The sequence below is a fragment of the Myzus persicae genome, unplaced genomic scaffold (genome assembly GCF_001856785.1).
Source record: "Myzus persicae strain clone G006 unplaced genomic scaffold, MPER_G0061.0, whole genome shotgun sequence".
NCBI classification, from domain to species: Eukaryota; Metazoa; Arthropoda; class Insecta; order Hemiptera; family Aphididae; genus Myzus; species Myzus persicae.
This window is the reverse complement of record NW_019104040.1, coordinates 149603-162609: the sequence shown is the minus strand read 5'-3', so window position 1 is coordinate 162609 and position 13007 is coordinate 149603. Positions and strand designations below refer to the sequence as shown.

Here is a 13007-nt window from a genome sequence, read left to right as displayed (position 1 = left end):
TAGATGCGATGAAACTGTATAATCATGATTTATGTATAATACTAGATTTCGACCTTATCTGGTGTAATGTTACGTCATAAACGATTTTTTTTTAATCTCCAAAATGTGTACAGATTAAAGTTAATAGACTTCAGGACAATGTAATAGTTTTTTTAATGTTCACGTTCGCACTTAGTTCACGTTTGATAAAATGTACTGCAACCATTTGTTTGGCCCTCATTCGTTAACATTTTTGCTTTTGATACCTGTCCAACATCGAAATTTTAAACCAAACTGCGGCTTACCAGCTTTTATAATCTAATATCTAATCCACATTGGTATCGAACACCGCAATTTGGTATTTTTTTCATTTTTACAAAATATTTAAATCAACAATATTGTACTGGGTAAATATTCATGTCTTAAATATGTAGCTTTCTTTTTTAAAATAATAACAATAAGTTGAGCAAATTAAAACGAGTCCCTGATATTCAGTTTCCGTATTTTAGCAATGTACTTTTCTTTTTTCATTTTGGTAATTGAATCTTTTATAGCGTTGTTTCGAAATATAAACTTTAACAGTTTTTATGAATGTAAAGTTTTAAGTTTGTAACCGAGACTAACGAAAAAGTTTTGGAATATGATTATAAATAATAAATGTACGTAAATATTATGAATATAAATATGGTTATACAATTAAAAATTAAATTTCCTTGTAAGAATAAATAATATTATCGGAATAAAAATCCTTGTAAAAATCACCTCGAAAAATGTTTTGAAATGAAATAATAATTCCTTAAAAGTATATAATGCATTTTGTGTAGAGCAATAAAATTTTGAATTTGAAAATTCCCAAAGTGTTTATATGATATTTGAACTTTATTAGTCATTACAGTTGGAGTTTCTCAAGTTGTTTTGAAATATGATTATAATCTGTACTTACTTGACTCAACAATCAAATTACCAACATCCTTCTGAAAGAATTGGCTGAAAGACTAAATTAAAATAACAATTTAATTTAATAGAGAGTTTTTGACAGCTGTGTCCAACAACATCCGCAAGCGAGCCCGACCAACATTTTCTTTTATAACCCACTAATATCACGAAGTGTGCATACTGTTAATGGATATAATAAACCAGTCAAAAATATTAAAATTTTAAAACTTAAATAATATCCTTAACCCAAGTATCGCATACATTTTATTTGTCAGGAAGATTTGAAACATTATTATCAATAATTTATGTATTATAATAGCTATTATCTACTGTATTATTGCAATGCACTGACTACCTATAGAACAATGTAAATACTGTGCAACGTCAATAGTTTTAAGTTAATATATTTTAGTGCACTATTATAACTAAGTATCTAGTTGCCATGGGAATTTTTTTTCGAGAGATATTTTTCCGGGGATTATTTTTCCTAGATTCGTTTCCCACGAACGCATTATTGGTTGTTTCGTCCATGAAATATCATTATATGTCATGCTTACGGAGTTTTTTTTTTCAAATAAACGTTTTTCTTTTGCTTTTGTGTGATGTAATAAACCGTGCGTATTATTTATCAAACGGCGGGCAATACAACGGGTGAAAAATAAATTATTTCTCAGGAAAACACTTTGACTCAATTGTTATTAATTTCCAAGAGTGTACGATCAAGACCAGGGGTTGGACTCAGAGCGCAATTCACCGATTTTGGGTCGTGTGTATTCCGTTTAAGTATTCTGGTCGCGAGACCCACTGCCGAAAGGGGATGGGGGTACATTTCCACCGCCACGCGCGGTTTCCAAACGGATACCGAGAAAACGCGTGCAATTTAGTTTTTTCTTTCCATCCCACAAACAGGTCGGGTTTACACGAACGCAAAACGAGAACGCAATAAAACGAAAACAGTTTTTCATCCTCTATACGTGGATGATCGCAGCACGAGTAGTCTAGGACGTCTGTGTATACGTGTAGTACAATAAAAGAAAAGCTAGTCCGTTCGGAAACGATAAAGAAAATTCGTTCAAAAATGTCGCGGTTGAATGTTTGCCGGATGATTGTTGTATCACCTCAACCAGCATTTATGAAAATATATTATTTTTTGCTTTTTTCGTTAACCCAACCCAACCCCTGATATATATGACCAGTTATTAATAATATTTTCAAATTGAAAAAATACAGGATTATTTCATAATATTCCAGCCACAAACGGTGAATTGTTGGATTTGCATTAGGCAAAGTGTGATTAGGTTAGTCTCATAACCAATTGGTGATTACTCAAAAGTGCACATTACATGTGTATTATGGTTATTAAAACGATATCAATATGGTATTCATGATATTGGTGGTGTTAAACGTTTTTGTGGCGAATCGAAATTTAAAATACGTATCATTAACTGTTACGGCCATACAAAGCAGCAAAATAAAAAAGGTGTACACTTAGTCCACATTGTTTTTTGAATTATATTTTAATTTAATTTGTGGTAGGTATCGGATTTTAGATATGTTTTCCATGTACGTCCATTTGTGATATCTGGCATCGGCTTAATTTGGCCAGTCCCAAACCCCGGTTTTTACCACAATATAATATATTATTATGAAGGTATTTCGTTCGTTTGAAACCAACGCCACATAATAACACAAACATTCCACGCGAACGGCCGGTGAAATTAAATTAAAATCTATTTGGGTTAGGCGTGTCACTTGTTATTATACAATGCGAGCTCCTCTAAAAGGTTGTGCTTTTGATGAGGTACATTTACCTGTGTTCAACGGGCAGGTGTAGGTCTCCGGAGACAACGTTTCAAGTTTAAATTTTCTTAATTATGACCTTTTTTTTGGCAAATTACAGCACCAGCTATTTTGAATTCCTCCAGTATGTTTGAGACGTATCAACCACGCCATTTTTTTTCACTCATCACACATTGACATTATAACGTTAACGTTCTTAATTTCCTTTTGGATTTCGATGGTATAATACCATCTGTTCACACGCACAGTCGCGAAGATAACGCACACCTTGTATTTATTATAATTGTTATTATTAGTATTCTTATTGTTATTCTTATTATCTACCGTGAGCATGATCATCAATATCATTCCTTTTTTATTATATAATTATTATGCGTTTATCGACGATTGCACTTTTGCGGTTTCGGGTTTTCTGTCACGATAACTCACCGGTCTGTCACAGAACACAAGGCCGGCTGAAATAATCGCCGATAACCAGCATATAAAAGGCCGCACGACCGACGACCAAGCACCAGTCTTCTACCTGATGTGTTGCGAGACCCACCCGGGCAGACTTGCGCACTTCTGGTAGAAACATCCGAATAAAAAAACCTATCGGACGGTATCTATATCGGTCAATAGTGTAATAGTCGGAGTATTCCGGCATTGCACTGATCCATATACTGCCGCAGTTCATGGGGCANTTTTGGCAGAATTTCGAATGGGGCACCCGTAGGTTTCTGCCATGCCCCGGGGGTGGGGGATGGCAGCACTTGTTCTCCGGTCACCGCGACTTGTCCGGAGAAAAATGCCGCCCGGTAGCCGAGGATCGAACCGCGACCGGCTGCGTCGCAGCGGACGCGTCAGACCACTCGGTCACATCATCCCCCGACTGCCATACTGTTTCGATAGGTTCCGGCTCCCCGTCGTGTGCCCTTTTCATCGTAAACAGTGTTATTTTTATTTGTATCTGTTATTAATAAATCATTCGTCAGTATGACATAGAAAACTCGTTTCTTTCTCTTTGTTAACTCGCATTATTAAAATCCATTACGCTACACCATCGACGATATGATTTAAATCAAAAATATACAAACAATGCTAAGCAACTAATAGTACTATGATCATGTCTTTAAAAAATATTTTTGTGAGTGACAATCGACCGCTGCGGGGTAAATACTATGTAATTATATGTTGACGAAAGAAATTTCGACTTATCGCAAATCTTTTATTAATCACAGATACTATCCTACGACAAATGTGTTAATGAACTTATTCAAAGTATTGAGAGAAATTAGAAAACTAAAAACAGCTGTCCTATAATATGTGTACTAGCGTTGGCATCTAGAAAAAAATCCACGATCAATTGTAGTGGACATTGCATTGAACTACTTAGATCACTAAGTTAAACGAAACAGTTTTTATTAAACTAAAGGAAATGGAACTAATAAAAACTATAATAAAAACTATAATAACTACATGTATGAAAAAAATGAGAGTATTATGTGCACGAAAACTACATGACCGATTTCGACGAAAATGTGAGATATTGTTTTTTAACTTATCAGCAAAATTTAGAGAGTAGTTTTAATAACGTTAAAATACAAAAGTGCTTTATCTAATCCACCACAGGCGGATTGCTGGCCTGAGTCGAATGTATATATTCACACAGTGACGAACACCGATTTTCCCATGAACACTTACATTTGAAGCATATTAAAACCGAGATATACCTAAGTAGCACCGAATGATATGTTTGTTCATTTTTCAATCCAAAATAACTTGTACTGCTGTATAGTTTTTACGCCGTTTAACTGAAAATATTAATTTAAAAAAAACGGAAATGTTGCCCATACTCTGAATAATAATTTTTTCGTTATTTTTGTAATATTAACGAGCTGGGCCTTTTTTCTAAAATCTACATCTAAAGCAACACCGTTCGTTCGATGGGTTTTGTACCGTTTAACTTTTGTCGACTATATTTAGTACCTAATACCTATATAATATATGTATATTATTATGTTAACCGCAATATTGTTGTTCGAATTATTATACTCGTTGCACTCATACATTGTTTTCGATCTTTCTGTTTATAGCACAGGGATACGCAAGAAACGCTCGCGGTTTTGGACCGGCTAGACTTGGATACGGAGAAGCCTAGTGACGAAGAGATGGCTCGAAAATTCGGTTTCGAGGAGGCGTTCTTTCAGGGTAGACTCACCTGGTGGCAGCGGTTCAAGCCCCAGCTGTGGTCCATGTTCGACGAACCGTATTCGTCGAATGCTGCCAAGGTGCGTAAATTTAATTATTTTAAGGCACGACTTCTATATACAAATCTATAGTAATTTTTATCTGTCCACTCGAGATGATTCCCCACAGGTGGTGGTCTATTGGTTTTCGGTATTTGTATTTTTGTCATTAATATTACGGCGTTAACGGTAAATATTGCAAGTTTATTGATTTTATATAATTTAATTTAAAAAAATAATACGCACAACGTTATAACTATTAGTTTAAGCGTTTTAAAAATGTATTTTCAGATTTTGTATAGCGGGATGACGTTGATTGGTTCTTAAACATAATAATTGTATATAAATCGTATTTTATTTCATGACTTTAATGATATTATCATCTTATTTCTTATTGATATTAATAGTATATTAATAGTGTTTACAGTAATACACATACATCCACGGTTTAAATAAAACAAATTTCTCCTTATATTTTATATATTTTTAGTTTTCGTTGATATTTGTTTAAATGTGTTATAATTTATATAATCAGGTTTGAAAAATGTTAATTCGAGTTTGACATTCGTTAGTTTACGTTGTTGCCAATACGTACATAGGTGTTCGATAATAAATCAGTTTAATATTATTCTGAAAGGGTATGAACCCTGTGCTAAGGTAACCATATTGTTGTCAACACAGAAATAGGTTACAACATAGTAACAATTCTGTTAACTCGCCTCCGATGCTGTGTAGGTGTATGTTATTTGACAATAGTTGGAGATATTCATATGAAACAAATAGTAAATCATATAAACAATACGTATAATATGAATGTGCATAATAAACGGTGATACTAATATCTATGTAAATTGCGATTCGTCACATAGTAAGTTTATGGGATTCCAGTGTTTATATCACTCAATGATTACTGTGTATTCGCCTCAGATTTTGGTATTCCCTTCAAAGTTTAAAATATACGAAAATAATAACTGTTATAGGTATGACTTCAGCATTTCAGCCGTATTGCTTGGTAACTTGTGTTAGGAAGTTAACGGACCTAATGTACGCAATATAAAATAAATCTTTATTGTTGGAAAAAATTGTTCAACTGAGCTAACGGCTTGGGTATTCCTTTACTCAATAATTTAAAAAAAAATAAAAATCAATGAAATTTAAGATTTCAATAGTTTTGTTTTCCTTTAAATACCAAATGTAATTTTTAATCAATTTGTTTTTACATATGATTGCACTATCTTTTCATTCATGCCGATCTATTGATGTAGGTAAATAAAAAAAATGTTGAACTTCTCAATTCTGACATTGAATTATTTTATAACCTTGCTAATCTGCATAACTGATAAAAATATTTTTTTATAAAGCAATAATAAGGAAAAAGTTATTTTCAAGATTCTGCTAACTTGAAACTTTTGATATAGAAAGGAGGAGGAGGAGGAGGAGGAGTATACACGACTCTCCGTAGTTCGTTTAATAATTCAAATGACACAGTTTTGTTTCAGTATAAAATATTGTTTTATATACATACCAAGGGCACTTTACACATTATTATGAAAGGTTTTTGATAAGACGTATCGTGAAAACTTTATATGGTCACTATAATATAGTTGTATACCTAAATTATATCGATTTTATATCTAAAAATAAAATGTAGACAATTGTATACAACGTCCATGGTTAGGCAAGGTTGGGTTTTTACCAGGTGTTAATTTCTAAATTGCTTAAAACCCGTTTTGACTTATAAGTATGTGATTTAATGTGAGATAATTTAAGCACTTTTACACATTTAAATAAATCATACATTCATATTACCTGTATAATATTAAGTTTTTTTGTTTAAAATATTTCATTGATTATGTTAGTTTTAATCGACTATTCATAACTGTTTGAAATCCATAGTGTTAAATAAGTACACAAGTGCACAAGTACACAATATGTTTATAACTGTATAAGCTATAATAATAAACAATTAGCCTGATAAAAAGAATCCACCCATCGGTAACACTATTTTCAAAACATTTTATTTACAATTCGTTTAAAAGCAATATCTAGTGTAAAATATAAAATTTGTTGACCATATGAAATTGTATTCTGAAATAGAGCGAACTGTTTCCCATATTATACACAGTGACTACTGACTACCTGAAACAATACAAACTGTTATCGGGGTTTTCATTTGTGCTGTGTAATCATACAGAGTATCCTACACTTCTACAACCTTTGATATATCATTTCGACCCATCTATAAATTCTCCCAACAGACGAATTTTGTCCCGTTTTATCGTTTAATTTTATGTTTATTTTTGTCGAAACCAAGTTCTAAATCACCATATACATATAAATATAAATATATTTATATATATTTCATATTATAACATTTTTTATAATATTGTATAATGTATGAGCTTACAAATTTGAATTGTATTTTTTCTCGTCTTATGATTTTAAAACAATGTTATACTTTTCTTGTACAAGATGATAACAATAATTATTCCAAATGGTTTTTTTAATAAAATATATAATAATCATCAATTTCCTCTTCAATTAAACATTTTACAACCAAGTTCAAATTTGAATTGTAGCAACCGCACGGGGTCATAATAAGATTAATGTAGATTTTACACAAGCGAATCGTCCATTAAACTACCACTTTCAGGCCTTATCCGTATGAAACTTTAAACTTGATAATCTTCTAACCTATCTTCGCTATTTCCGAATAGTGTATTCAACTGTTGTATAAATTACGAATAATTTTTATCCCGAGAATTACTTTGGTAATTCAATTCCGAGTGGAAAAATAAGGGTGGAACAAAAATTTGACGTTTACCCATCTGTTTTGTGTCTCTCGTTCGTGGTTATACGAGTATCTGACAATAAAATAAAATAAAATGAAACATATTGTAGTCGAGACATTTGTTTCCTCTCATCTCCAACAAAATCTCGTAATCACATACAGATGCATAAACATTTGTACTTGTTTCTTTAAAGACCAATTTCTAAAAAAAGAAATGACAAAATTACATTATACTATATTTCGTTTGGTTAACGAATTCATTCAGTCAACTTGTTTGAAATCCTCGTTCTTGTAATAAAAACCAACAACCGTTTGAATAAAATGAGAATAATATATTGTTATCAAATAATTTTACTAAATTATACTTTTACAACCACAGACAAACCCAATTCAAAAACAATCATAAATAATAATATTGCCAGACAACCACGAATAAGAGAAAAAACTCTTGGCCTTTTCAATGAATTATTATATTCCGTTATTTTTATCTCAATAGAATTCATTCAAAATTTAGTTTTCAATTCATTATAAAAAAACCATAGAGTTTAAAAATCATTATTATTTCTTAAACTACAACTTATACTGTTTTCATATATAGGTACGTTGATTAACAAATAAACGATTTGCAGTTTAAAATACATAAAGTAGTATATTATACACATAACCGCTATAATCGTATGATACAATTTAAAATGTATTACACAAGGAATTGATACCTCTTTTTTTGATGGTGTGATTGAATGGCTGTCGCGGTACTGCATCGTGGTTTGTTTAACATCATTATGCCAATTTGTATACGCCAGTTTAACATATTATGATAAGTAACAGTTTGTCAGAACCAACGAAATTGTATCGATTGAAATAATATTGTGCGTAGAGTGTATCAGTAGAACACTTCATAAAAGCGCACTTAACCGTCGAAACGGATTTAAATTATATCCCACGAAGAGCAAAAATTGTAAATAGCGCCGCATAGATCACAGGTTGTTTGTCAAAATAGTATCTTTAGTAAATAGCCCATTTGTGGTCATATACAAATAGTAATATTAGCGCATATCATTTTTGGAGCAAGTACAAGTACATTATTGTGGTTACAGTATTCGCATTATTGTGTATTTGCTGTAAACAATTAGTGGTGAAAAACTCTAACTATGTATCTCGAACATCATTCATATTATATTAATGCCATTTAATCATTTTTACCCAAAGGGTACCTATTTCACTATCATCCAAGAAGTGATGAGTGTCTTTTTTTTTTTAATTATAATAAATTAAATTGGTGTGCAATTGATAGTACATGCGTACAAATGAACAGTTATTAAAACAAAGGGTAAATAAATATAAAACCATGTAAATAAATATTTAATTTTGTTCGCCGCGATCATAATAATTATGCGTTACATTCTTTTACGAATTAATTTTTATATTAAATTGGATTTTGACTCATGCGTCCATACTTTAGGATTTTAATAACGTCCCGAGTATGACGTACGCTATTTACCACACGATTTTTACGACTTGTAATTGATTGGACACGATAATTTACTACAACCGACCGACGGTCGTTCATTTGCACACGTATCGGTCGACTCGGTCTGGCAGTATAGGATACGGCAGCATTAATAGATCAAAGTTAAACTCGTGAAACATCTGCTCCAACTTACAGGCCAGACACTATTGCGTTCCTTTAAAGCGAATCTATTAACTTTCTGCGGCACGTAGTTTCGGCGAAATATCAAATGCAATATTATATCGTCACGTATATCGATATAGGTTGTGGTTGAGTTGTATTCATTTGTGTAATTCGGTCACGGGGGGGGGGGGCACACGGGATGGTACGTGACACGTGTGTTGCAGATTTAACGTTTATTGTATACACAAATAGGTAGCAAGTTAATGCTGTTTGTGTGTGTTTATCACATGCGCGAGTGTGAAGTCCTTGACGATGATTCCTCATTACAACGAATTGAAACGTAATAATATAATATAATGTCAGACTAAGACATCGACTTTAACGTACCCTTAGATTAAACGGTGATTTTTCAACTCTTACGAAATATTTTTGCTATTGACAAGTGCTGCGCTGCACCCACGTCACTTCAGTGTCCGTTTTTAATATATTTTATTATCTTTTATTCGATATATTATCAGCTGAAAATGTTTTTTTTTCCTTTCAGTTTATTACAGTACGTATTGTTATCAAACTCTCATCAATATCCGTACCTAGATGCCGATTTAATGTACCTACCACATATACCTATTAATTATTATGAATCAGTTGCTTAACTTTGCTTTTCGAAACACGACCCATAGCAAATTCCTGCAATAGTACAACGGCCCATTTACTACTGTATATTACTATTTAGTATTATAAATGTATGATGTAAAGATTTTTTTTTCTATTCGATTTAATTGGAAAAGTTATATGCATATATTTTTTTTATTTGCAATGGGCAGCTCTCGATGCTGTATTGTACTGGAATCCTCTTGCCAGCCGTCGAACATTGTAGGTATTGCGCACACAACACACAATCATAATAGCTGTATAGATTGGAATCCGGATTACTGTATAGCAGTGTATATGTTACAACGAGAAATAAGTTATTCACTGTTCGATAACCACTTTCATACTTTTTAATCTCGACGGTATCGTCTTTTTACGAAATTTCGCTTTTGTGGTTGGCGCGCGAAACTTTTACTCGAAGAATATTTTTTTTTTTTTTTTTTACCATACAATACCATTTTGGTGTACACTGCCGATGTGTACCTCTGTTGTCGTCCACGCTCCACTGCACTCTGACAAACTAGACGGATCGTGTAGATAACTTATGTCTGTTTATATACATGGGTTTTTGTTTATCGGGAACTATTGTAGCCGACGCTAGACGTCGATCCGTCCGAAGCCACACACGATAACTGCAACGTCTCGCGGACGATTTATAATATAAGTACCAAAAAGCGGACACAATGACGATGTGATCGCGTTCAGCGTGGATCCAGGATGAATATTATTTTGATACTATAGAGCAGCGTTTCCCAAAGTGTGTTCCGCGGGACCTTGGGGTTCCGTGGGACTATGTCAAGGATTCCGCCGGATGTATGAGATTATTGAGAAAATTATGTTTATTAATTATGTTTGTTGTTTAAAATATTTTTGATCGAACATTTTTTTTTAACCAAGTTTAATAATGAAAAGTCATTAACAGTATCATTATAATATTATGTAGACTTGAGAGTTTAGAGAATTGATTTTCCTTTTTTTATTTAGAAAAATTGTAGTTGAGTTGGATTAGACATTAGGGTTCCGCGAAACACAAACAATTTTTTAAGGGTGACCTGGTCGTAAAAGTCTGGGAACCTCTGCTATAGAGTATCGTTTCGTATCGGCTCTTATTATCCACCGATGACAACGATATCAATACGCGCGATTATATTATACACTCGATATGTGTGTATGCTATTCATTCGTTCAAATGACATGCTTGGAATAACTTCGTAAAGTATAAAATCCAAGACCATTGTCCGATCGACCGAACAATATTCGATATTTCAATCACGTAATCGAACCAGCCGTAGATTATAATATTCGTGAATTTACAAACCGATGGTTGAAAAAAACAAAACATATAATTTAGTACCCTATTACAGTTTCGACAGTATAAAATAAACCGTACAATTACCTACACGTATTGTTATTAGATTATTACATAGGTACAATATTACAAAATAATATATATACAAATTGATATTTAATATTGCATATTTTATCTAGAGGTTGGTACATGAGTTTATCAATACAAATAAGCCATTACAGCTGAGAATACCTAACCCACCTAAAGGAATAACACAGCTATAGCGAAGAGAGTCGTAACTATTATAAGGGTATACTCACTCGGGGGACGTTCAATTAAAATATGAAAACAAAAATGATGATACAAAAGGTATAAAGGATGTACTGGTCTTGTTATGTTTACTTTGAGTATTGAACTTTTGACAACAAACCAATATTATAATATTTTAATATATATGATATGTGTATCATGTATTAATATATTATGCAGGTGCCACAGATATAATATTTATTAGTATCTTATACATTTACAGATTTGCTGAATTACTACTAATATATGTTTTTATTATTTATTCATAAAACCATTAAAATACAACAGGTATATCAATTTACATTAAAATATTGTGGGAACAGATTTAAAATATAAGCTGGCATGAAAAGTAACTTTTTTTGCATTATTATTAATCTTAATCTTCGGCAGCAGGCATCGTTGCCTTTATTTTTATTCTATTCTGCATGATTGTACAAGGGAGATTAATTAATAACAAATAGATGTGGAATAAACCTTGCTTTAAAACTGAAATAAAAACAATATGACTATTTGTAAAATATATTTCGCTAATTCGGTTACGTCGAGAAATTAAATGACGTTTTCGCGTTGGCAATCTGGGCCTTTTATTCCATAGAAGTTCCTAATTATATTGTGCTCTTTTCTTTCTTATTCTACGGACATGCATTAAAAATATGGAATAAAAAAGTTTACCATTTGATGTAAGACGATGGAAAAAACAATACGGTATTTGATCTGGAACGGGACTTTTCGTCGGATAGGGTATGTAACGAATCATTGATTGGACTTTCTTTGTTATGTCGAATTTGTTGTGTATTGTTTGAATTTTTTTACTGAATTGGTAAGTTTTTGGTATTGAGTTTTTTGTTTCTAAATTTGGTGCTATAATTTAAATTCTTCAGTATTCACCTAATTGTTTCGTTGCTTCTTATTACGGGACCGTGTTGTTAGTTTCATTGTTTAATATATTTACTTGGTTGTTGCGCTGTAGTCTTTTTAATGATTTTATTTTTTTTTCCAGACACTAGGCGGGTCCACTTTCAAATTTAAACTTGAAGTGATTTCGTACCAAGAATTTATTTCACTATTTTTAATTAGATATTTTTTGGGTTTGGGCTCGAAGTTTACTGAAAATAACGAAATAGTTTTTTGACTTTTTTGTTATTTTTTGATGATCTATTCTAGTTGTATTGCTGTTTTAATCTTGTCATCTCGTCATTTGCTTATTAATTATAATTATTTGTGTACTTTCGATAGCTCATTTTTGGCAATATTTTAAATTAAATTTGTGAACAATTTGACCAGAGCTTTTCATTTGTATTTATTTTTCTATTACAACTATATATTATAATTACCACTTACATTTTTTTTTTAGATTCCTTTTGTGCCAGGGTTATGTTTAGTGTCTTGCAT

The 13007-nt window shown here is 32.1% G+C and overlaps 1 protein-coding gene across 1 annotated transcript in view; it reads left to right on the top strand.

Annotated features, from left to right (window-relative positions):
- Nucleotides 1-4790: 4790 nt before the first annotated feature.
- LOC111037914 (potassium voltage-gated channel protein Shaw-like) overlaps nucleotides 4791-13007 on the top strand; it is a gene marked incomplete at its 5' end in the record, with an annotated part of 30964 nt that continues 22747 nt past the window's right edge. The window contains one exon of the mRNA XM_022320758.1: nucleotides 4791-4985. Coding sequence (XP_022176450.1) covers nucleotides 4791-4985 — 195 coding nt within the window. The remainder of the gene's footprint in view (nucleotides 4986-13007) is intronic.